The 27035-nt window shown below is 41.7% G+C and overlaps 1 protein-coding gene across 1 annotated transcript in view; it reads left to right on the top strand.

The window, feature by feature from the left end:
• The window catches only part of hmcn1 (hemicentin 1), a 365295-nt gene that overhangs the window by 258367 nt on the left and 79893 nt on the right, over window positions 1-27035 (top strand). The window contains exons 60-69 of the mRNA XM_078407604.1: window positions 1090-1292; window positions 3278-3359; window positions 7322-7453; window positions 12003-12152; window positions 14163-14322; window positions 15329-15453; window positions 18021-18204; window positions 21184-21281; window positions 24012-24290; window positions 24764-24960. Of these exons, the coding sequence (XP_078263730.1) occupies window positions 1090-1292; window positions 3278-3359; window positions 7322-7453; window positions 12003-12152; window positions 14163-14322; window positions 15329-15453; window positions 18021-18204; window positions 21184-21281; window positions 24012-24290; window positions 24764-24960 (1610 nt within the window). The remainder of the gene's footprint in view (window positions 1-1089; window positions 1293-3277; window positions 3360-7321; window positions 7454-12002; window positions 12153-14162; window positions 14323-15328; window positions 15454-18020; window positions 18205-21183; window positions 21282-24011; window positions 24291-24763; window positions 24961-27035) is intronic.

Raw genomic sequence — 27035 nt, 5'->3', positions numbered from 1 at the left:
AAACCTTGGAAGATCTTGGAGAAAATCCACGTAGGTCACAGGGAGAACGTACAAACTCCCTACAGACAGACCCCGTAGTCAGGATCGAACCCGGGTCTCTGGCACTGCAAGCGCTGTAAGGCAGCAACTCTGCCGCTGCGCCACCGTGCAGTTAGGATTTATCAGTTTTGAAATCGTATACTACACACTGCGTGCCGGATATAGCCCCAGTTGCATGGTCACTGTCGTGTCCAACCCGAAAACAGTGAGGCCAGAATACCGTTCAATTTTCCAACAGCTTATCATGCATGCATGGCAACTTCCTGCATTTCAAAAGGTTGTATATCTTTGGAAATTCCCATCTCGGAGAACTGTGGGTCTATTGTCATGCAGTATATTTAAGACCAGGACTGATAAGTGTTTTGAGCACTGAGTGCCTTGAGGAGATTAGGGAACTGGAGAGATCTGACTAAAGTTTGATGGTATTATAGCAGACTCAAGGGGCTTTATGGCCTCCAGCTGCTTCTATTTCCAGTCCTCTTTCGTCTTTTCTCCAGTGAGCTGTTTGGGATGTTTTTAATGTTAGCATTTCATTGTGAATGGAAGTTGTTGTTGTCTTCCCTTCTAACTGACAAGCTATTGGAAACAAAGCATTACATCGTCGATCACCACTTCTACTTTGGTATCCTCCAGCATGGATCTCAATAGAAAAATTCAGGACGTTGCAGTTTCCATATTGCTCTTGGAGTCTGAGATAGTACCTTACATCCAACCTGTGTGAATCTGCTTTAGGCAGTGACATGATTGAAAGCCTGTCTGCAAATTATCACCATCCAAGTCCTTTTGAGGCGCAGTACAGTTAATACCACATTCAAGGCTGCCACAGAAGGTAGTTGAGGCCAGTTCATTGGCTATATTTAAGAGGGAGTTAGATGTGGCCCTTGTGGCTAAAGGGATCAGGGGGTATGGAGAGAAGGCAGGTACGGGTTACTGAGCTGGATGATCAGCCATGATCATATTGAATGGCGGTGCAGGCTCGAAGGGCCGAATGGCCTACTCCTGCACCTATTTGCTATGTTTCTATGTTTCAAAGCTTTGTTTTTCTTATAGTTCCACCAACTATTAAGGACCGGTCAGGGGATTCGCCACACTCAGTTAGCGTTCGCACTGGGAGTACAGCCACTCTAGAGTGTGAATCAAACGCAGTACCACCACCCATTGTCACCTGGTTTAAGAATGGCCGTCCAGTTATCCAGTCCAGCAACATTCGCATTCTGGCCAACGGCCAAACTCTGGAGATCACAAAAGCTGAGGTAAGGCTTTTCAAAGTCAAACATGAGCATAATGCGCATCAGGGCCTCACTGTCTAAACTTTCTTTCTGGAAGATACAGTATCACATCCCATCTTCATTTAGACTAATTATCTTGCATGGATAATATCTAATTTTTTGATAGAAAATTTCTGTATTACTAACAAAATTTGAATCTGAATGGAAACCTTTTTCTTGCTACAAAAGCAATAGGTATAAAAAAAAAATCATAGGGTCATAGAGCAAGGAAATGAGCCTTTGTGCCTTCAGCCAATTGTGTGTGGGCTGACCATTTGCAACCTTTTACACTAAACTCATGTTATTCATCCATGATAGGACCCTAAACGTTAAAGTGTTCCATAGGAACCCACTCCCAGTGCGACAAATGATCAGCTAATTTAATTCAGTTGTGTTGATTGATGGGTAAATGTTGGACAGAGAAAACTACCCTATTTGTTAACCTCTGTTTAACATTTCATCCAAAACACATAGGCTACTTATATCGTTGCATTTAAAGAATTAAGCGCAATACCCAACTGCTTCCCAAATGCATATCTCGCATATGACCACCTCAGATACTGTGTCTGCTGTGGTCAGCCTTGGACTCCTGCCTAATGTCCAAGTCACTTGATGTTAACTTGACCTTGAACTGATTAGAAATAAGTTTTATTTAATTAGAAAATATTTTTCTTTCTTTTCTCAATTACACAGAGGATTCCAGTCAGAAAGTAAACTGAGATAATTAAGGTGTGCATTTCAATAATGAATAGTTTATTTTTCATTGTCAATTTATCATCAATCCTTGAAAAGGAAATCAAGTGGAAAATGGGACATGTAATCAAATTGTTCCATATCCATTGGTAATTATTCTTTTTCATGCCTTCAATTACTAAGTGTCAAACCCATTTAACCGTTCCCCAGTCATAATCAATATCTGCACGTCTCAGCAGAATGACATTGATGCAATTATTTTAAAGTGTTATTTTCAGTTTTGCTGTACTCTCCAATAATGTTGGACTTAAGGATGCTTCAAAAAGAAGCCGCCCTTATTTAAGTCCCTCCTCTCTCAGAATAAAGTTCACTCCATAATTAGAAAGACACTACTGAAGCTAAATTTTCAAATTTAAAGACGTGCATTCCTACAATTTAATTAGTGTGTCATAAATAACAAAATAAATCAGACATTCTACTTTTGGCTTCCAATTAGATGATCAGTGGGATGTTTTTAACTTGCATTTAATACAGAAAACTGCAATGTATTTTTGTGAGTCAAGGAAGTCAGGATGGAAAATCCGTAAGATGAGAGGAAATTTGAAATGCAATTTAAAATGTAAATGAAACTCAATTATTGAAAAATGGAAAATTCAATCTGTGAACTTCACAAGACAGATTCAAATGAATGCAGGCATTGCCACCAAGTCTACAGTCGCCATGTAAAAGCTAGAACTTTCTTTGTATATCAATTTCCATATACAGAAGTTCCTGGCATAAATTCTAAATTTGATTTTTGCTGATTAGATCCTTTAACTTCAAATACTTTCATTTCCACTTTTTTAGATTTTAACGTTTTTCAGTTGCATTGTATATTACAGCATTAACAGTCTGTTCTTTCAGATTAACTAAATAGGCACGGATGAATTTATAGATATAAGCAATCCTTCATGCCAGCTTTCCAACTGTAGCGTCCTTCCAGTAATATTAATTTAATTTGTATTATTGGAATAACAAAACATTAAAATATTGTCCAACTGAAAAAACCCATTAAATTCATATTACTGGAATAACCGCACAGTTGGAAAGCCAACTTGAAGAAATATACCTGTTCTATTATTTATAATTGAATAAGGTATTGCATTGTTAAATTGGTTACCAACTTGAACATGCGCATTGCCCTTTTTAATAATTAATAATGTGAATTAATAATTTTTATAAAACTATTATTTTCAGTATTTCTTTTGAAGATTTCTGCCTTTCTTTTGTTCACTTAGGTTTCAGACACAGGCCAGTATGTCTGCAAGGCCACAAATATTGCTGGGCAAGTGGATAAGAATTTCCACCTCAATGTACATGGTAAGTTTGTTTAGAAGTAGACTTTGTGGGGATATGGAGTATATAGCTATTCAAGTTTATTTTTATATGAAGGAAAACTGGCAATTTATTGGAGTCTGTTGTCAATTGGAGTCTGTTGTCAATTGGTGTTAGTCGTATGAAGTTTCAAGAGCAGAAATTTATCTTTGGCAGTTTTGGATAAGCTATGCCTTATATGTTCCTGCAGAGATAGTTTTTGATTAGATTAACACTGGAATTTAGAAGGATGAGAGGGGATCTTATTGAAACATATAAGATTATTAAGGGATTGGACACACTAGAGGCAGGAAACATGTTCCCGATGTTGGGGGTGTCCAGAACCAGGGGCCACAGTTTAAGAATAAGGGGTAGGCCATTTAGAAGGGAGATAAGGAAAAACGTTTTCACTCAGAGTTGTGAATCTGTGGAATTCTCTGCCTCAGAAGGCAGTGGAGGCGAATTCTCTCTTTCAAGAGAGAGTTAGATAGAGCTCTTAAAGATAGCAGAGTCAAGGGATATGGTGAGAAGGCAGGAACAGGGTACTGATTGTGGATGATCAACCATGATCACTGTGAATGGTGATGCTGGCTCGAAGGGCCGAATGGCCTACTCTCGCACCTATTGTCTATTGTCAATATCCAATGTCCAGCTTTATATCTTGGCTAATATGAAATCTAAGCAAAAAATGTTAGAAGTGCTCAGCAGTCATTTCTGGGGAGAGAAATAGTCAGATTTTCAGGTTGATGATGTTTAATTGGAACTGGGGAAAGTTAGAAATAAAACATGTTTTTAACTTGCGGAGGAAGAGGGAGACAGTCGGAGAGAAGGACGGGGAGGGTCTGTGAAAGTGTGAAGATGAGGAGAGACTGCGGGACACAATTGCTGGCTGAAAGAGGATGGAAAAGGCCATGATGTATGGAGGGAAAATAAAATATTGTATATATTCAGTAAGCCGGGAAAAACATCCGTTGGTCTTTCATCAGAGCATTTAATTCTGATGGAAAATTGTCGAGCCAAAACATTAACTTTATTTCTCTCTCCACAGTTACTGCCTAACCTGCTGATTTATTTTTGGCACAGTTTTTATATTGTATTTCCAGCATCTACAATATTTTGGATTTTGGTATATCAGAGGAATATCTGAGATCAAACAGGATTCAAACAAGATGTTTGAATTCTAAAATTACTGGAGGAACAAAGAGATGAAAATTGCATGCTGAAAATGTGGGATGCAAAACATTTTTAAGATATCTAATGTCTATTGTTCATTATAACAACTGGGATGCAAATAAGAATTGTTGTTTAATTATTCTCAGATTTGTACAGCTACAGGTCCTTATCTCTGATCCTTGCCTCCCATTTCTTCCCATAAACTACAAATTATCTTGACAGATGCGCAATGCCCACACCAATTTCCTGCAATATATATACCCTTGTTATATTTGGATCCACACTCCATCATTGAAAATCGTATTCTTCCCTAAACAAACCAACTGTCTGTTCTTCCACTGTGGCTTCAAAGTCTGGTATATCTCACTAAGGAAATTGTTGGGCAGGTCAAAGTACCTCACAAGGAATTGAATACATTGAAGCATGTTTCAAACAAACATCAAAGTTGGAAGTCAAACCAAACATTAAGTTAACCTCTTTTTTCCCAACACCAGTACTTCCAATGACACAGCACTCCGAGTAGTAAATGGAGCTCAACAATATACAAGCCATTTCCAGTTCTTCCCTGAATAAAAAATAAAAAAATAATTTCAAGCCTTGCATGATTTTGGTCATCCCAAAGCAGATAAACAAACAAATACATACATGGCCAGGCCCCATAAACTGGGAATAGATCTGGCCCAATAATTTTTTTTGAAAATAACTGCAGGTGCTGGTACAAATCGAAGGTATTTATTCACAAAATGCTGGAGTAACTCAGCAGTTCAGGCAGCATCTCAGGAGAGAAGGAATGGGTGACGTTTCTGGTCGAGATGGCCCAATAATCTGTTCATCTCTTTAGGTAATGCACTTCCCCAGGTCCCAGGGGACTATCAGCACTTTGTATCACAGTCGAGTAGATGCCCAATCCTCCAATTTCACCTCTTGCAGAAGATAGCACATTTGTTTCTTGAACCATTGTGAACCTGAAAACCTTTCATTGAGTAAAGCTTCATAATGGGTGGCACAGCAGCAGTGGTAGAGTTGCTGTCTTACAGCACCACTGACCCGGATTCAATCCTGACTAAGAGTGCTGTCTGTAGGGGGTTTGTGCGTACTCCATATGACTGTGTGGGTTTTCTCCAGGTGCTCCAGTTTCCACACTCCAAAGGCACACAGGAGGTTTGTAGGTTAATTGGCTTTGGCAAAAATTGTAAATTGTCCCTAATGTGTAGGATTGTGTTAGTGTACGGGGGTGCTCACTGGTTGCCGAAAGGCCCTCTTTCCACGCTGTATCTCTAAGGTTTAAAGTAAAATCTAAAGTATAAAGAGCTGGGCAAAATCCATTGTGGATGTTTCTATGTTGTATGTTTCTTTGGGCAGATAGTGGCATGCTATACATTATTGCAAAAAATAGGTTTGTAAATTGCAGATACATAACCCAGAGAGTTAATGTTGTTTATATCGAAAAGTTCAGCTAAAATGTTTGTAAATCTTATACCTTAACTCCAGCAGTGCAAGATTTCCTCAGTAGTGCGCTGAATATTCCTCCTGTATGCTCAAGTTCCAATAGATTTACTTCAACTCCTGAGCTCGACATAACATATTCTGAGCTCAGAATGAGCAACATTCCAACTTAAGAACATGTTGTGCCGTCACTGGCAAGGCCAACATTTAATTGCTCTTTCCTTGCTCAGCGTCCACATTCTCCAAGTCCTGAGACAAATCTCTACACATGTGAAGTGGACAGACAGAAGTAATGTGTTAGACACAAAAAGCTGGAGTAATTCAGCGGGACAGGCAGTATCTCTGGAGAGAAGGAATGGGTGACATTTCGGGTCAAGACCCTTCTTACAAAGTCTAAATGTGTTACTATGTCGATGCATTTTATCAAAATTATGAAATAAATTGTAAAATCTCAAGAGTTAACATTGGATTTTTTTTCCGGCAGTTCAAATGGTGAAGTGATTCAGTGCCAGAACTGGGGCATGGAAAATTGTTCTTTCTTTGAAGTTATCCATTACCATTATTGTTTCTCCAAAGGAGCAATTCATTCCTTGTGCACAAAACAGAACTTTTATTCGACACATTTGAAGGACATCATTGTCGTAGTCATTCTTTTTTCAGTCTTGCGAAAATATAAAATGTATGCCGAAGCCAAAGTATGTCAGCAGAGCATAAAATCATACACAATTTTATACTGCTTTTCCCATTAAAACGGCTGTTGCTATCTTTTTGAAGAACTCCTGAGTTGCCAAGATATCTCTAACTTTATTCAGTAAAGACCCCAGATTAATCCCACCGCTGTATTAAATTAGCTGCTCTCGATGCTTCATTGCTTGCAGGAGTTCTCTTATCCCCTCCAGATTTAATAGGATGAAATTAAAGCAGCTCAGACGTGCGTGCGTGTGTGCGTGCGTGTGTGCGTGCGTGTGTGCTTGCATGTGCTTGCGTGTGCGTGTGTGTGTGTGTGTGTGCATGCGTGTGTGTGCGTGTGTGCCTGCGTGTGTGTGTGTGCCTGTGTGTGAGTGACAAAGTATGTTTTCACAGCGGTAACCACCTTCATGGGTAGATGGTTCACCTCCAGTGCAGATTTATGTCAAACTGTATTGCAGCAAAATAATTGCCATTCACAGTCTTAAGTATCTCTTTTTAAAATGCAAAAGCCAAGAAGCAGGATAAAATAACAAGTTTGCAAAACCTGGCCGTTTTCCAGTGCAGGCAGATAAATTGGAAGTTTTGTTACACTCTGCATTTGCCAGGAAAAACATGAAGATGTAATTATACGTCGTTTAACTGTTCTATTTCTCATGCAGTCCCACCCAGAATTGAAGGCCTGGCAGAGGAAAACGTCACTGAGGTTATTAGCAATCCTGTCACTTTTGCCTGCGATGCTACTGGCATTCCTCCACCGACGTTATCTTGGCTGAAGAATGGGAGAACCATTGGTGAGATGCTGCTGCTACCTTGGCACTCAACTCAATGTCAAGTTCATGTTTTTGCTCGCATTAAAATGGGTAGACAATGCCCCCTGGTGGTATAATCTAAACACCAACACAAATAGAACATTATCTAAACAAGAGGCATCCTTTTACTTAACTCCAGTACATCTAGTAAATGTCCATGCCACAGATTTTATTTATTTCACTTTTTTTGGAATGTTAAAAATAGTTTCCATGTAAATCTCTGCTAAAATGTTTAAGACTTTCATTTCACACTGCAATGCTGTACAATACAGAGTACAATATATTTGAATACAGCTTTTTATTTTGACTTTGATGATTCAGTTAGCTCGTTGGTGTGGTTAAGAAACATGAGGGGAGTGGGCTACCTGAAATTGGACAATTCTATGTTCATACCATTAGGCTGGAGACTACACAAGCAGTATATGAGTTGAGACTTGAGACCAAGCATAGACTAGGTGACCATTTTGCTGAGCAAATGCCAAATGCCCAGCTCTGTCTGCAAATGGCAGCCTTCAGCTTCCGATTGCACGTCAGGTCATTGTCCGCTTCCCATTCCCACGCCAACCTGACTGTCCCTGGCCTTCCCCAAACGCAAACTCGAAGAACAACATATCACAGTTACTGCTCTAACCTGGAATGCTAAATCTGGCCTGTAGTTACATAAATAATGCTGAATCAAAAGTTGGCTAAACTGCTTGTTGTGCATCCAGAAGCAAACAGCACAAATAAGCAACACACTGGCAAATCTGCGATAAACGGAACCAGGTTTAGGGCCTAAAAATTGCTACACACAACATTATTTTGGCATTAAAATAGCATCGATGAATAATGGCATGATGCTTGTGAAAGTGGCCAATTCTCTGAATGCATTCAAGAGAGAGGTAGATAGAGCTCTTAAGGATAGCGGAGTCAGGGGGTATGGGGAGAAGGCAGGGACGGGGTACTGATTGAGAATGATCAGCCATGATCACATTGAATGGTGGTGCTGGCTCGAAGGGCCGAATGGCCTCCTCCTGCACCTATTGTCTATTGTGTCATGAAGAGCAAAACCTTTCATTGCAAGGTTCACAGAAGAGCACTGTCACTTTCCCTGTGCAATACTGCACTGGAGCCGCACAACATTTCCTTCTGATTTGAATCACGTTCTTGCAACATTCGGAATGCAAGCAGCTCTTGGAGACGTGCCACGGTACAAGCAACACTTTCAGCTACAGGGGAATGTTGCCACTGCATGAGTGGTTGTTTCAGTAATGGGAGAGGATGTCGGAGGTATCAGGAATATGCACAGCCTGCAGGAGCTGTTTTCTTTGTGTACAATGACCACAGAAACTCGCCCAAGGTTCAGTATTTGCAAGAAGTGCAGTGCTGGTCTGAGGAAACGCGTGACACCTTCACGATTGGTTTGAGTCACTGGACTGGTCCATATTCAAGGAATCTGTGGCTAGCCTAAATGAATATGCCATTGCTGTCACAGACTTTTATCTGCAGGTGTGTAGAGGACTGTGTACCAAAGAAGATGACATGTGCATTCCCCACTGGTGACCATGGATGAGCATGAGGTCCTCCCCAGGTGAAGTCCAAGTCTGCAGCATTCGAGTCAAACAACTTGTCCATCAGAGTGATCCCTAGAAATCTATTTACGACCATCACGGCGCCGTTAAGAATGTCAAGAGGGAATTCTGCACTGACCCGGAGACTTGAGGAAATGGCATGCAAACCCCATAGATTGGCACACTTGTAACCACAGGCTACAAAGCAAAAGTCAATGGCAACATTAGGTCCCTCCTCAATGAGCTCAACGCATTCTTCACCTACTTTGGAACAGACAATCAGTTGTGGAATGTTGCCCATCCCGCCAATGTCAGGGTTACTGTGGCAGATGTAACATCGTCCTTGAGAGTGAATCCACAGAAAATAACTGGTCTGGATGGAGTCCCTGGCCATGTCATCCTGACCTGTGTGGGTCAACTGGCAGAGGTATTCACAGACATCTTCAGCCTCTCACGACTCCATTCTGAGATCCCCACTTGCTTCAAAGAGACAACTATCATCCCAGTGCGGAAGAAAAGTAAGGTAGCGTGCCTTAATGTCTACCGTCCAATGGCTCTGACATCTGCCATCATGAATTGCTTTGAGAAACTGGTGATGGTACACATTAACTCTAACCTCCCCATCTGCCTTGATCCTCTGCAGTCTGCTTACCACTGTCACAGCCCCACAGCAGACTTCATCTCCTTGACTCTAGACTCATCTTTGAAACACCTAGACACCAAGGACTCCTACGTTAGACTTCTAATTATCAACTATCTCTCTGCCTGGGTGTGTAGGTTAACTTGCTTCTGTAAATTGTCCTGAGTGCTTAGGATAGTGCTAGTATATGGGGTGAACGCTGGTCGGCAAGGACTCGGTGGGCCGAAGGGCCTGCTTCCATGCTATATCTCTCGTCTAAAGACTACAAGAACTTGCAGAGAGTTGTAGATGTGGTCCAGTCTACCATAAGGACCAGACTTCTCACTATTGACTCCATCTACACCACACCGCCTCATAAAAACAGCCAACAAAATCAAAATCTTGTCCCACCCTGGTCATTGCTTTTTCTCCTTGCTCCCAACCAGCATTAGGACAGGAGGAACAGCTTCTTCCCCTCTATTATTAGAAACATGGAAAAAACATAGAAAAATAGGTGCAGGAGTAGGCCATTTGGCCCTTCGAGCCAGCACCGCCATTCAATAGGATCATGGCTGATCATCCAAAATCAGTACCCGTTCCTGCTTTTTCCCCATATCCCTTGATTCCTTTAGCCCTAAGAGCTAAATCTAACTCTCTCTTGAAAACATCCAGTGAATTGGCCTCCACTGCCTTCTGTGGCAGAGAATTCCACAGATTCACAACTCTCTGGGTGAAAAAGTTTTTCCTCATCTCAGTCCTAAATAGCCTACACCTTATTCTTAGCTGTGACCCCTGGTTCTGGACTCCCCCAACATCAGGAACATATTTCCAGCTTCTAGCCTGTCCAATCCTTTAAGAATTTTATATGTTTCTATAAGATCCCCTCTCATTCTTTATGTTTCTATAAGATCCCCTCTCATCCTTTATGTTTCTGTAAGATCCCCTCTCATCCTTTATGTTTCTATAAGATCCCCTCTCATCCTTAGGCTTCTGAACGATCCTTCCATGAGCCTTCCTTCCATTGTCCGATTCACCTCTACCCATTGAGGACATTGGACTCTGTCTATCGAACTGATGCTCTACAATGCGCTACAATGCGGAAAACAATATTCTGCTCTCAGAATCTTTCCCTTTGCTCTATCTATTGTACTTGAGTTTGACTGTGTCTATTTGTGGTGTGTCTGATCTACTTGGATAGCATGCAAAACAAATATTTTCACAGTACGGGTGACAATAATAAACCTAAACCTAGTTTGCCAGGGAGATCTCCAAGGTCACGGAAGGAGTTTGTGATGCCTTTGTGGAGCCTGTACCCTACCTGCTCCTGTGGACTGAAGGAAAAGCATCAGGAGCTTTCTCTTGCTGAGTGAAGAGTTTGGGTGTCCTCCTTATTCCAGCAGTGCACAGCAAACTGTGAGATGTAGCAGAGACAAGCAGCAGCAGGAAACTTGGTGTCTCTGTGTGGATGCAAATGTGACACTGACCTCCATGGGCACAAAGCTGTCGGGGCAGTAGTGAGGTTTTATAGTGGATCACAGGTCAAAGTGAGGACAAATGGTGCAGTTTGAGTCTTAGCCCTTTAAACAGCAACAAAAAATAACTTACTAAAACTGATAATTCAGTGATCAAATAAGAATGGCTGCAATCCAAACTAGTGAAGTTGAAAATCTCACTGGGGAATTTGTTTTTCACTCTGATCATTGGAGTGAGTTTTATAGAAGGAGAATGACCATCTTGCTGAAACATGTGAATAGTTTCTCCAAGGATCCTTGGGCATTGTGCTCAGTCGGGCTTAACCTGATCTCCACCGCACTGCATGGTTTATTTTAAAAATGGGCTCATATTTTGTACCCAATATTTTAGTTCTGACGAATGGTCATCAAGTTGATTGGTTCATGCTGTTGCTCTCTCAACAGCTGCTGCCTGGTCAGCAGAGTATTTTAAATATTTTCCACGTTTTATTTGTTTGCTGTAAAATTGGTTTGCATGTGCTATTTACATTATTCTCTAATGTTGTAAATGCTATAAATGAAAACAAGCAGAATTAAGTGCTTAACTACCATTCACTTTAAAACTAATAATACCCTTTAAAAAAGATTATATTTGCTTCTTGGTTGAATTTATACAGATTGCAGGCATGTTTACAATACACAATTTATGTTTAGAAATTCTGCTCAATGTATTTTCAGTAAATCATGCAAGCTAGATATAGATTGAAAATCATTAGGGGCCAAAATCATTAATTAACTATGAATCTGAGCTGTTTGAGTATTCAGTTTCCTAATATTTCACTAAAATGGATAATGGGTTTCAACAAGAGAAACTATGGAATTTTTTTTTATTGTGTTTCCTTTTGCTTCAGAAAATGCTGAGTCGTTGGAGATGCATGTTCTGTCTGGCGGCAGCAAACTGCAAATTGCTCGCTCTCAGCTTGCAGACAGCGGCTCCTACACATGTTTGGCAAGAAACGTGCAGGGAGTGGCTCAGAAAACCTACATCCTGACAATTCAAGGTGCGTAAGAGCCAAGTCTCCCGAGTATTGTTCCTGCTGCTTTGAACTTATCTTTAGATCATCACATCAGTCTGGTTGCTCAATCTGAATCGGTTTGCTTCGTTTGGAAACATAAGTAGAAAAAACAAGTCAAAGACAGTCACGTAAGCAGGTGCTGGAAAAACAATACATAAGAAAACAATCCTAACTTTTCAGATCTTTCTCTTGTTAACATCTATGAATGGTAAATACAGAAAGGTGTCAGTTTAAATACAAACGATCATGTTCTGTCACTATACATGGCTGAGTCACTTTATTACCTTACCCTGGTAACTATTTTCATCCAATCACTACCTCTAAGCTGAACCTCAAACACCACATCTCCCCACCATCAGGATCTACTGTCCCTACTTCTGCAGCATCAGCAGGCATCATCCTTGCCCCACAGCCTCCACCTCGACTGACATTACCTCAAGTTTCTCCAGTGCTACTTTTGCTAGCTAACCTCCATCTTACCCTAAAAAAAATTCCTGCACTGTATACGATTCCACTATCTGCATCATAATAAACTCTTCAACCATTGTACTCTTCAAATTATTTGCTCAAATTTAACAAAACAATTAAAAAGAGTCTTCCTGAGCAACCTTGTGCCCTGAACTCCAAAACTCAACCCGAACTTTCACCTCTAACCTCAGACTTCCCCCTCTCCATCTTCATCTTTGGAGTCTGCTTTGTCAGAGCTGGAATGCACTTCAGGATCTGGGTAAAAATCTGGCTGCTTACGGGCGGCACGGTAGAGCAGCGGTAGAGTTGCTGCTTTACAGCGAATGCAGCGCCGGAGACTCAGGTTCGATCCTGACTACGGGTGCTGCACTGTAAGGAGTTTGTACGTTCTCCCCGTGACCTGCGTGGGTTTTCTCCGAGATCTTCGGTTTCCTCCCACACTCCAAAGACGTACAGGTATGTAGGTTAATTGACTGGGTAAATGTAAAAATTGTCCCTAGTGGGTGTAGGATAGTGTTAATGTATGGGGATCGTTGGGCGGCACGGACTTGGAGGGCCGAAAAGGCCTGTTTCCGGCTGTATATATATGATATATGATATGATATGCCTTAAATTATCTTGCTTAAATCTGCTACTGCATGGCATTTTTTTGAAATGCTTATGTTAACAATATTGCACATATTGTATTAGTGTTGATTCTGTGGCCATTTAAAAGAGGAAGAACACGATTTTCAGTACAGTTACTAGTCCATGAATATAACTTTTCTCCTACAAATTTATTAATGTGATTATCTAATATAATGACCAGTGTTAGGTAATAAAGGGAGGAAGCAAGGCATAATGATTTGGCTGACTTCAATAGGAAGAAACTCACTTAGTGTAAAATAAGCAGCTGTTATTGCTGAAATAAATATTTTATACCTGAATCTCACCAATTCATTCCAGTCCAGAACGCCAGTTAAAAAATACTTTAATTATTTTAACATATAATGGCAAACGAGAAACTGGTAAACTCGAGAGCATGAAATAGTGGTAAGAAAATCTACTGATGAAAAAATTAACAGTGAATATAATATTTTATATTGCAAATGCATTTATATTTATTGAAAAGCTAAAATAGATCAGATGGCTTCATAAGCTCATCATCACAGAGAGAATGGAGACAATTGAGCAGAGGGCCAATTTGGAGCAGCAGCTCTAACCAAATAAGATCACATAAAAGAACTGAAGCAGAAATTGCTTGCAGTCCAAGTCAAAGAAGGTTTGCTGGAGAATCCTAGTAAGTGGAGGAGCAACCTAGTACCTTAATGTAAAGGGAAGTAAATTGAGGTTAAGAAAAGAAGTGATGTCCATGAAGTTGCGATCTTGCATAAGGTATCTGATCTATTGAAGGTACTGTTTCTAAAAACACCATAATTTCATTCCCTTTGCCTATGGGGATTTTATTAAGATTCATATTTCTGAACTTATAATTCCATGTGGGATTACTTGCTCTCTACAAAGATTTTTCTGGCTGTTGTGTTACAGTCCCTCCAAGTATTTTTGGTTCAGAGATGTCCAGTGACGTCAGTATTCTGCTGGGTGAGAGCGTGAAGCTGCTTTGTGATGCTGATGGCATTCCCAGACCTTCAGTGCAGTGGCTTAAAGACGGCAAACCTCTTAATGATGCGGATGCTAAACGAGTAAGGTAACTTTGGATCTTTAATCTTTGTTTGTGCCTTTCAAAATTGTGGAGGTAGTTATCAAACTCGTTAATGTATGTTTTGTGTCTAAACATATAACATAAATTGTATTTAGAGGCCCCAACCCCCTAGCAAGTTAACGTTCTCTACACATATCTTGTTTCTTTTCATTGCCATTCATGTATTTCCATCCATCAACTTAATCAAAAATGTCAGCGCCCTGAGATGAAATACAATAGTTCATTCCTTGAAGCCCGGCACAGTTACATTCTCAAGTAAATAAGGTATGATGGAGGCCCAGAGCAGATTAAAGCTTCATTTTAATGTATTCCAGTGGTTGGTCAAAGAGCCCAAATAACATAGCATGAGATTCTGTGACACATGATTGTTGACAATCTCAGTAAACCTAACAATCTGGTGTCAACTATCACTTAATCAGAGTTTTGAATCTCACGGTAACCATGAAATACTAACCAAAATTCATTTCACATCAAATAGTTTTCATTTGTTTCCAGCACCAGAGGTGACAGTCATTTGCATTACCTTGCCTGTGTCTACCTATTTACCTGCCACACTCTGTCCTGCCTCTCCTCACTTCTAGCTTTCTCATCCCCCCCCCCCCCTCCCCTCACCACACACACAATCAGTCTAAAAAAGAGTCCCAAACCGAGATGTCACCTATCCACATTCTCCAGACCTGCCTGACCTGCTGAGTTGCTCCAGCACTTTATGTCCTTTTGTACATTTAAACTTGTTTTCTATGGATTTTGAACAGGATAGCCAGCTGTAAAACATTGTGGAATGGAATTCTTGTCAATATTCTCTCAATCTCCTGCCATGAGCCAGGCAAGAGACCAGAGAAGTTGTGTAAACAACTGCCAAGGTGGTTTCCACTGCAGTAATTACAGGGGAGGTCAGGCATAGCTGTGCAAAACATTTCATGTTGTGTACTTCACTGCAGAAAAGCTTGCTGTTGTGATTTATAAATGTGTTGTGGTTCTGTTCTTCCAGAGTGAGTGCAGATGGCAGCACCCTCCACATTAATGGGACAGTGACTTCAGATGTTGGTAAATACACTTGCGTGGCCACCAACTCTGCCGGTGAGGAAGATCGCATTTTCAACCTCAATGTTTATGGTGAGTAATGGAAATGACAAACTAAAAACTTCCTGAAAGCTCTGTTGTTTGTTTAAAATAAAATAGGCAGAGAGAGAGACAGAGGAGACAAGATTTTCAGGTAGCTAAATAAATAATGTTGTGGCAACATGCAGATGAGGTCAAGTTCAATGCTGGTCTGAACTGGGTTCACTGACCCCACCTACTGTGCTGCTTGTGAGGTTTCCTGGTCCTCTGTACCAATGGGAAAAGTCACACTTTTGACGGGTGTAGCAGTCTTTCATACTATTTACAAATATCTATAATTACCTCAAAGTAAGCCTTGACTGGCATGGTAAGCTATAGCAGTAAAACTTGTGTGAACACAGAAACAGGCCCTTCGGTAATGGCGTATTTTCTAACGTTGTGGGATTATGTGGATCATCTGCCAAGAAAGGGGAGAGAGGTATCTGAGATAATCCAAGTGAATTTGAGGGTAGGGTGGAAGTTAGTGGTGAAGTTAATAAAGTCTATGAGCTCCTCACGGGTACAGGAAGTAGCTCCGATCCAGTCATCGCTGTAAAGAGAGAGTTGGGGGATAGGGCCAGTGTATGCCTCGAACAAGGACTATTCAACGTACCTGACCAAAAATCTGCGGCCCACGTGAGTGCCCATGTTTACACTAACTTGGAGAAAGTGAGAGGAGTCAAAGGAGAATCTATGTGTAAGATTTTGTTCTCCACCATTGACAGGTTACTAAACTCTGCTTCAACCCCTGATTTTTTAAGCCAAAGCTCTGCTGAAAAATGTGAGCTGTTTGCCGATTATTTTAAAGATAAGGTTCAGGCTATCAGAGCTGGTATCCCTTTAGATTCTACTGCCCTCTGCTGCCGACCTAGTAAGGTGCAGGCAAAAATGAGCAGTTTCATAAGTATTTCTACCTGCAATGCTCCTGAGGAGTCAGAGGGCAGGCCCAAAGGAGGGCAATCAAAGAACTTGCAAATGCCGCCGAACGGAGCAGTCACTGGCTGTGGCTGAAAAGAAAAGATACTGTCTGGGCTGCCACGTGACCATCTTGAGGCTAACCATAAGACACACACCCAGGTCTGATCACCCTGCGGTAGGCCTGCCTCGACTGAGGGTGTCTTGTGATAAAAGGCCGAAACACCCAGTGACGTTGAGGTACACAACTGAAGATGTGATGGAATGGTAGCAACATTACCTAGTGGTCACCCCCAAGAACAACACCAGTCAATTGTAGTGCAAACCTTAGGGATTGTAACATCTAGTCCTACTAATCAATCAGAACTGTGTAAAATTGTGGCTGAGAGCAAATTCACTACCTATCATTTCGAAGCGGTTCCAACAAAGTTTTTAAAGAATGTTTTTAACAGTTTATGCAGTTTTGATCTTACAATTTCCCAGATGCTTATAAAAGTGCTGTCGTAAAGCCTCTGTGAAAGAAACCAAATGTAGACAGTGGGCTACTGAGTAATTACAGACCCATATCAAATCTACCCTTTATCAGCAAAGTATTTGGTATTCAACCAAATACAACACTTTCTGAATCAAAATGACATTTTAGAGAAATTTCAATCTGGTTTCAGAGCAAATTACAGCACTGAGACTGCCCTGGTAAAAAATAGTCAGTGACCTTAGAGTTAACACTGACGAGGACAGAGTCCCAGTGCTGATCCTCTCAGACCTCACAGCAGCTTTTGACACCATAGATCACAGTATTCTTATTGATCGCCTAGAAAATTGGGTCAGCCTGTCAGATCAGGTAGTAAGTTGTTCCAATCAGATATAAGTGGAAGGAAGTACTTTGTTAGCCTTGGGGACTATGTGTCACAGCTGCATGATATACCCTTCGGTGTAGCACAAGGTAGCTGCCTTGGCCTGTTACTCTTTTCCTTGTATATGCTGCCGCTAGGAGGAGTTATCAGACAGCATCATGTAAATTTTTAAAGTTATGCCGATGACACTCAGTTACACCTCTCTGTCGATTGATCCACTGATGCAAATGCCTTAAGTTCCATGACCTCCTGCCTATTTTCCATTAAAAAATGGATGAATGCTAACTTTCTTAAACTCAACGATGACAAGACTGAAATGTTTATTACCTGGATCAAAACCCAAGAGAGAGATGTTACTCGGTAAACTGGGAAATTTGACTGCCTATGTCAAACAAGAAGTCACAAGCCTGGGGGTAAAAATTGACAATGATCTTAATTTTAAATCTCACATAACTAAGATAACAAAGTGTGCTTTCTATCACCTCAGAAATATTGCTAAACTACAGCCTTTCTTAACCCAACATGATTGTAAAAAACTCATACATGCTTTCATATCAAGCAGCTTGATTACTGTAATGCCTTATTACTAATGAACAATATTAATATATTATCATTACCTATTGCATTTACTTTTTTCAGTCTATCTTGTTACATTTATTCATAGTATTTATTCAATCAAATATTCAAAGATGTAGAAAATAATCTTTTGGTTTTCAATAGCTTTATTGTACGATATGGGGATTCCAAATGGACTATGTATAAAATAGTAAGTCACACATATTTCCTAATATATTAATATTATTTCTGCTGTAGTTCCACCAACCATTCATGGTAATCAGGAAGAGAACCAGGAACTCACTACGATATTGGACAACTCTATTAACATTGAGTGCATGGCTACCGGCTCACCTCCTCCACAGCTGAACTGGTTAAAGAATGGGCTTCCTCTTGCCATTTCATCTCAGGTCCGACTGCTCTCTGCTGGCAAAGTTCTGAGGTAGGTTGTCATAGACATAGACATAGAAAATAGGTGCAGGAGTAGGCCATTCGGCCCTTCGAGCCTGCACCGCCATTCAATATGATCATGGCTGATCATTCAGCTCAGTAGCCTGTACCTGCCTTCTCTCCATACCCCCTGATCCCTTTAGCAAAAAGGGCCACATCTAACTCCCTCTTAAATATAGCCAATGAACTGGCCTCAACTACCTTCTGTGGCAGAGAATTCCACAGACTCACCACTCTCTGTGTGAAGAAATGTTTTCTCATCTCGGTCCTAAAAGACTTCCCCCTTATCCTTAAGCTGTGACCCCTGGTTCTGGACTCCCCCAACATCGGGAACAATCTTCCCGCATCTAGCCTTTCCAACCCCTTAAGAATTTTATATGTTTCTATAAGATCCCCCCTCAGTCTTCTAAATTCCAGCGAGTACAAGCCCAGTCTATCCAATCTTTCCTCATATGTAAGTCCCGCCATCCCAGGGATCAATCTGGTGAACCTTCTCTCTACTCCCTCTAAGGCAAGAACGTCTTTCCTCAGGTTAGGAGACCAAAACTGCACACAATACTCCAGGTGCGGTCTCACCATGAAGCCAATGTTTTAAAACTATTTTTATTTGTTAACTGCAGAGCCAAGCCCCATTTGGTGCAGATATTGAAGCTACTCAGAGCCATCGAGGTCAGTTAAAAGAGGGTGGCTAAGGTTCTGCCATTTCTGACTTTTTCAGTTTGAGGAAGATAATCCCAAGAAAGGTTGAATTGGAGGCAGTGCATTAAGTCACGATTTGCTCTGAGGATGCTGAGAGGCAGAAGGTTTATAACGACATGTGAAGAATCAGCAAATGAGCATTTGGAGTTCCTTCCTGTAGTTCTGATATAACACCTGTTTCCTTATCATGGATTGGAAATATCACAAATGATGAATTAGCGGACCCAATCTGCATTAAGCAGGCCAAATTGGTTGTAATGTGATTTCAATCAGGAACTAGAGAACCACTTAAAAGTTACTTTGGAAATTGCCAAATAGAAAAAAGGCTGTCCTGTTTCTATGTTTCCATTCACTGTGGTAATGACACCATTATCCCATAAGAAGACGTCTGATGGCCAATGGATGGCCATTGAAATTGGCACGATTTTCAAAACTAAAGGTCTTTTCCATAGCAATGTTTATTTTACTGTGTATAAATGTTACTGTTTATTTTAATGTTACTGCACGCTAAAAAATATTAAAGGCTGCATGTTGCATCATTTAATAAATTATCAATGCACACATGTCAATACATGTGACACATCTATTGACATGTGTGCATTGATAATTTATTAAATGATGCAACATGCAGCCTTTAATATTTTTTAACTTGCAGTAACATTAAAATAAACAGTAACATTTATACACAGTAAAATAAACATTGCTATGGAAAAGACCTTTAGTTTTGAAAATCCTTCAAGAACAATGTATGACTTTGTTTTTGCAAATCTGAAACTCTAGTCCCTAACCTTCTTTCCCCCATTGACACAAATGACTTTATAACGTGATTTTTTCTGGAGTGAGGTATCTTTAGGAACGCAGCAATGGCAGCAGAAACATCTATATCTCGCTTTGCATTCAGGCCGCATTCCCAGGACTCATGGACAGGGCTAAAAGAGGTTCTCATATTATGGGGATCAAACCACATTCCCGCTAAAGCAGGAACAGACCCAAGCAGTTGTCATTTTTAAAGTACAGGTTTATGTATCTGTACGTTCATATCAACGGACTAAGTTCCTACAAATAAATTATCACTCTGTTGGTTAGCACCCACCCTTGTTAGACCACATTTGGACTACGCAGTTGCAGCATGGGACCCATAAACAATTTAAAACATTTCTTCCATCGAACGTGTCCAAAGACAGGCAGCTCGTTTTGTTACAAATACCTATGAGAGAGAAGCGAGTGTTACCGAACTTCTAAATTCATTGGGGTGGAACACTCTCCAAGACAGACGTAAAGCCCACCGTTTGACCTGTTTTTACAAAATGTTAAATGGTCAGCTCCACATAGATTACCACAACTACACCAAACCCAAACCTATCAGGAGTAGACGAGGGCATTCGATTCAATTTGAGATACCAGCTATCAAGACAGATGTGTACAGCAATTCATTCTTCCCTCGCACAATTAAAGCATGGAATAGTCTTCACCCTACTATAGTTATTCAACCAGCCACAACTAAATTTAAGGCAGCTCTTCTCCAAGAAGCCCTTCTTGCTTAAGTCCATACTCCGCCACCTCCAGTTTAAATTCCATTTGGAATATTTTGGAGGATCAAGAACCAAGTACAGATGAGTTGTGTGGCAAGTCCAGTTAATTGAAGTACAATTTTGCATTTAGAAAGCTTTTTATTCTTCATCACAAATAATAAGAATATAGAATTCCATGTAAAGAATAAATATTCCAAAGGTGTGGAAAGAAGGCAGGACCTAAAAGCCAAAAGAAAGATCTATCCTGATAAAAAAAAATACTGCCTGATCTTTAAGTCATTAAGAAACAAATGAGAGTCGAGAGTGTTTTATTGTCATATGTTCCAAATCAGGGCAATGAAATTCTTACTCTCCATCTCCATCTGCCAAGTGATCTGAGTTTGCAATTTTGATTTTGTTTAGATTTTGCATAGTTATTTTCGAATATAGAATTTTAGAATAAAAGATACTATTACAAATATGGGCTTCAGATTGCCCAAAAAGTAAAGTGTAACTGGATGCTTTGGATCAATCCATATCCTGACTCTGGAATTCTTCAGATGTATTATTTTCTGGTTTTAAATGGGATATCGTTAAATAAATTAACTTGGGACAAGATTAAGTAATCCCACTAAGGTGCTTGACAGTCACTTGAGTCAGTAGCATCAATGTTAAAAAATATGGAAATAGCATTGTACAATATCACTGCCCAACTTCAAGCTGAAGCTTGATAATCAATGCTTTACATTACTCTGTTGTAGAATTGTGCGGGCGCAGGTGTCAGACGGTGGGACATACACATGTGTGGCTTCCAATCGAGCCGGTGTGGACAACAAGCATTACAGCGTAATAGTGTACGGTGAGTTTAATACAGGGATCATGGATTGTTTTATACCATCTTTATTTTGGGCTGCAGTTCATGTGCATTTACAATGATGTACGGTTGAAAGGGATTTGTTTACACTGCAAATTTAGCATCATTGACCTGCTTCATTAACAAATGAGATTGTCCCAAGGGTGGGCAGCAATGAAGTATCTGAAACAGGATTCTTGCATTATTGACCACAAAAAGGTCAAAAACATATCTTGCAACTATTTCTCTGCTTGTGCTATTTCTCTGATTGTCCCACGATCTAAGAGTCCTTCTTTCTTCCTTTGCATCTTTCAATGTGAATCCCTGGATAATATGGGTAGGTGATGTTTTGAGTCAGGACCCTATACAGACTAATTGTCTGATTGTGGTGGTGGATGGGGGGGGGGGGGGGGGGTTGCAAGGCTAGAAGAGAGATGGGGCAGAACAAAGTGTGGAAAGTAATAGGTGAACCGTTGCAGCTGCGGCTTGCCTGCAGTCCGTCTGTCTTTTGTGTTTTTTGTTGTTTTTGTCTGAATTTTAGTTTAATATGGTGTAGTGTTTGTATGTTATGTTTGGGGGGGGGGTGGGAGGGAACGGGAACTGTAACATTCTCTCTCCCGAACGGAGACGTGACCTTTGTTTCTGTGTCGTGTCTCCGTTCCCGTTGCGGCCTACCACCGGCCATTCACCTGGGAACACCTGGGGCTCTAGTTCGCTGAGCCCGCGGCGCGGACTCACCATCTGCGGCGCTGGCTGCCTGCGGATGCTGCGGGAGCGGCTGCGACTCGTCTCCGGAGGCTCCGGCGTGGGCCGCGTGGACGTCGGAAGCCCGCAGGCCCCTGGATGGGGGCCGACATCGGGAGCTCCGGCAACGGCAGAGGCAACGTGTTCGCCCGCCCCGAATCGCGGGGCTTGGGTCGGCCCGTCGCGGACCTTTCACCATCCGGCGCGGCCTGAAATAGGCCGTTGACCTTTCACCGCCCAGCGGGGGCTTCAATATCGGGAGCCCCGACCGCCCCGACGTGGCAACTCCAACAGCCTGACCGCGGGACAAGACGGCAGGGAAGAGAAAAAGACATTTTGGCCTTCCATCACAGTGAGGAGGGACTGGAGGAGACTCACTGTGATGGATGTTTCTTTTTGTTTGGTGTTAGTTGTGATTGTATGTGTTATTGCATTTTTATTGATTAATCTTATTGGTCTTATTGTTCAACTGCGGGTAATGTTTCATTTTACTACACATTTATGTGTATGTAACAAATAAACGACTATTGACTATTGATATTGGGGTGGGGGTTTGATGGGCAGATGGTTTGACAAAGGCCAGAGATGCAAAAAATGTGTGAAACAAAATGATAGAAGAGTTGAGAATTGTGAAGTCAAAGCAAGAAATGTAGGTGGAGGGAAAGGGCAGAAATCGGTGCGAGTCTAGATTGGGAACAAGGGAGCGGGATGGGTGGGGAGAAAGGAGAGGGGAAGAGGGAGTTGTAGGGGAAGCTATGCAACTGGAATATAAGGTGCTGTTCCTCCAGTTTGCGTGTGGTCACACTCTGGCAATGGAGGAGGAATTATCATGTGTTTGGACTTGGTTTAGTGGGTGTGATGTTTGAATGTATCAGGAAACTTTCCCCTGGTCGCTGGCTCACAAGTTCACAAGTTAGAGGAGTAGAATTAGGCCATTCTGCCCATCGGGTCCACTACGCCTTTCAATCAAGGCTGATCTCTGTCTCCGAATCCAATTTTCCTGCCTTCTCCCCATAACCCTTGACACCCATTCTGGTCAAGAATTTGTCTATCTCTGCCTTAAAAATATCCACTGACTTGGCCTCTACAGCCCTCTGTGGCGATGAGTTCCACAGATTAACTACCCTCTGGCTAAAGAAGTTCCTCCTCACCTCCTTTCGAAAAGAGCGCCCTTTAATTCTGAGGCTGTGACCTCTGGTCCTAGACTCTCCCACCAATGGAAACATCCTTTCCACATCCACTCTATCTCTGCCTTTCATTATTCTGTAAGTTTCAATGAGGTCCCCTTCAACCTTCTAAACTCCAGCGAGTACAGGCCCAGTGCTGTCAAATGCTCATCATATGCTAACCCACTCATTCCTGGGATCATTCTTGTAAACCTCCTCTGGACTCTCTCCAGAGCCAGCACATCCTTCCTCAGATATGGGGCCCAAATTTGCTCACAGTACTCCAAATGCGGCCTGACCAGCGCCTTATGGAGCCTCAGCATGACATCTCTGTTTTGTATTCCAGTCCTCTTGATATAAATGCTAGCATTGAATGTACCTTTGTTACTACCGATTCGACTTGCAAATTAACTTTTTGGGAGTCTTGCACCAGCACTCCCAATTCCCTTTGCACCTCGAATTTCGCGATTCTCTCTCAATTTAGAAAATAATCTCTGCCTTTAATCTTATTACCAAAGAATAAAGGCGCAGATTATTTTCTACGGTGAAATTGCAAATATGATTGCATTCCAAAGACGTATAGGTTTGTAGGTTGATTGGCTTGGTATAAGTGTAAATTGCCCCAAGTGTGTGTCGGATGGTGTTAATGTGCGGGGATCGCTGGTCGGTGCGGACTCGGTGGGCCGAAGAGCCTGTTTCCGCGCTGTATCTCTAAACTAAACTAAACTACAGACAGGAAAAATCTCCTGCATCGTCTGCACATGCAGGACGAGCAGAGTTTGGTCGAATGATTCATTGCCTCCAATGTTTTCTTTACCTCCCATAGTACCTCCAAGGCTAGATGGTGCTGGCGGCACAGAAGACATCACAATAGTACTGGGGAATCCAGCATCCCTGACATGCATCACTGATGGAATGCCAACTCCAACGTTAGCGTGGTTGAAAGATACACAGCCTCTCAGGCTGGGCCCACTCATGACTGTTGGAAACCAGGGAATGTTGCTGCACATTTCTGCAGCTGAGGTGAAAGACAGTGGAAAGTACACCTGTGTGGCGGCCAATGAAGCTGGGGAGGTCAGCAAGCACTTCAGTTTGAAAGTGCTGGGTAAGTCAAACCTAACTCGCCATCAAGAACGGCAGAGCCAAAAGGCCTGTTCGTGTGCTGTGCATTGTGTGCATGACAAACAAGTCTAGACATTGGCCATGCAAGGGTAGTTGATGGAGACAGCCATCCTCTTGTGAGAGAGACATCACAAACCTGGTCTCCAGAGCAATCCTGTGGCCAGGGTTCACAGGTACATCGGCATCTACTGGGAAGAAGCGTTGCAGAAGGGTAGAATGGTGAATGGTAAAGAGAGTGACAGAAGTTAGTCATTGTGTGAAGAGGAATCAGCTTACAGAGGGAAATGATTTCCCAGTCAAAAACTTGTTACTCATTTTCATTATCTGTTTTGAATTTTCATTCTATTTATTTATTTCAGATACATTTTCCATGTGTTTGCCTTCTTTTGAATCATTTGCATCACTCCTGCACGGAGCTTGAATGAAGAGCCTACTTTATTTTTTGATATATTACAGATCCACCTCGTATCAATGGCTCCGATATTACTGAGGAAGCCTTTGTGGTTGTGAACAACCCCTTAGAACTTCACTGCGTTGCCACCGGCATCCCGACTCCTAAACTGACCTGGATTAAGGATGGACGTCCACTGCCTCTGACAGATGCTGTTTTTGTTCTTCATGGTGGTGAAGTGCTGAGAATAGAGAATGCTCAGGTGCAGTACAAGCTTCAATTCAAGTTGTCTCAACCATTCTATTTCTGCATAGCAGCAGTAGAGCTACTGCCTTACAATGCCAGAGATCCGTACTCGATCCTGACTACAGGTGCTGTTTGTACGGAGTTTGTATCTTCTTCCTGTGACCACATGGGTTTTCTCATGTGCTTAAGTTTCCTCCCACACTTCAAAGTCATATTGTCCGTAGTGTGTAGGATAGTGTTAGTGTAGAGGGAGATCGATGATCGGCGTGGACTCGGTGGGCCTTAGGGCCTGTTCCTGCACTCTATGTCTAAAGTCTAAAGTAAAGTTCTGTAAAATTTCTACCAATAATTACAAAGAGATGTGATGCTTTTCATTGTAAGCATTGCTTGTACACTAGACCTTGCTTATGAAAGGAGTGAATTAGTAGCCTTGACTGAGTCACGTCATCTAATTAAACAAGCTATCATCAAATGTTTTCATGTTCACAACGAAATAATATTTTCATTTGCATAACTGGAATTAAAATTTGCAAATCTCAAGGGTATGCCTTTAAGCTGTTAAAGTCTAGTGTGTTATTTAATTCTAAAAACTATTTTGAAAGCGCTAAGAGGAGGTGCAATTACACATTGTGTTATAGACACACAAATGTATATTTTGTTAAATCTACCTAAAGAAAAGGTTGCATCATCAACTGGAGGCATAACCTGCCCCTCCCACCACACCCCACTGTCATCTTGTCTCAGATGTCTGGCACTCTCCCCCTCCCACCCATCTCAAACTCAATGCTAGCATTTATTTCAAGAGGGCTTGTTTGCAAAAACAGGGATGTAATGCTGAGGCTCTATTAAGCGCTGGTAAGGCCGCATTTGGAATATTGTGAGTAATTTCTGGCACGATATCTGAGGAAGGATGTGCTGGCACTGGAGAAGGTCCAGAGGAGGTTTACAAGAATGATCCCAGGAATGAGTAGGTTAACCTATGATGAGCATTTGTTGGCACCGGGCCTGTACTCGCTGAAGTTTAGAAGAATGAGGGGGGACCTCATTGAAACAGGCAGAACAGTTAAAAGCTTGGATAGAGTGGATGTGGAGAGGATGTTTCCACTAGTGGGAGAGTCAAGGACTGGAGGTCATAGCCTTAGAATTAAAGGACGTCCTTTTTGGAAGGAGATGAGGAAAACTTTCTTTAGTCAGAGGATGGTGAATCTGTGGAATTCTTTTCCACAGAAGGCTGTAGAGGCCAAGTCAGTGGATATTTTCAAGGCTGAGATAGATATATTTTTGATTAGTACGGGTGTCAGAGGTTATAGGGAGAAGGCAGGCGAATGGGGTTAGGAAGGTTAGATAGATTAGCCGTGATTGAATGACGGAGTAAACTTGATAGGCCGAATGGCCTAATTCTAGGCCTATCACTTATGACCTCATAACCTTATCTACCATCAAACAAATTTCTTCCCTGTGCCTCTGCCCCCACCTCTCCACCATGATGTTGGGCTTGCTCCTTGTGGCACTGGCCCCTGTCCTGTCTAATCCCAATCCCTAACAAACCTGCAATGTTGGGAGCCAGATTTTCCACAATGGCTGGAGACCTGCCTTATTTGACATGGCATTTCATGGTAGAGTCCTCCTTTGCTGCTGCTTCTCCATCTGAGCTGTGAAAGGGAGAGGCTAAGAGTGGAGTGATGTTTGAGCTGGGTAAGAGACAGAAATAAAATGGGGGAAAGTTGTAAATTAATGGAGGGTGAGGTCTGAGACTGGCATCTCTATTAAAACACTCTTTCTCCTCTCTCTCTCTCACCAAATATACCAACTCCTTTTATTCTAATGTCCATCCTTCATCCCTTCAAACCTGAACTGGACCTACCTATCAAGTATCTCGAACCTACAGTTGCTTACTGCTTGCTGCTCTCCCTTCTGAAAATGTCCCTGCACATAATTCCCTTGGGTGTATTCACTCCCACTCATTTGTTCGTAAAGGGCCTGGTGGGGTAGAGGGAAATGCACTCTTTTGCTGTCGGTAGGCTGCAAGCAGCGACTCAAAGGTCAAGCTTTGCTTTATAAACTTTGCAAAACCATATGATCTGGGCATTG

Source organism: Rhinoraja longicauda, chromosome 11 (assembly GCF_053455715.1).
Source record: "Rhinoraja longicauda isolate Sanriku21f chromosome 11, sRhiLon1.1, whole genome shotgun sequence".
NCBI lineage: Eukaryota > Metazoa > Chordata > Chondrichthyes > Rajiformes > Arhynchobatidae > Rhinoraja > Rhinoraja longicauda.
Note: the sequence above shows the minus strand (reverse complement) of the source record. Positions and strands in the feature narration are given on the sequence as shown.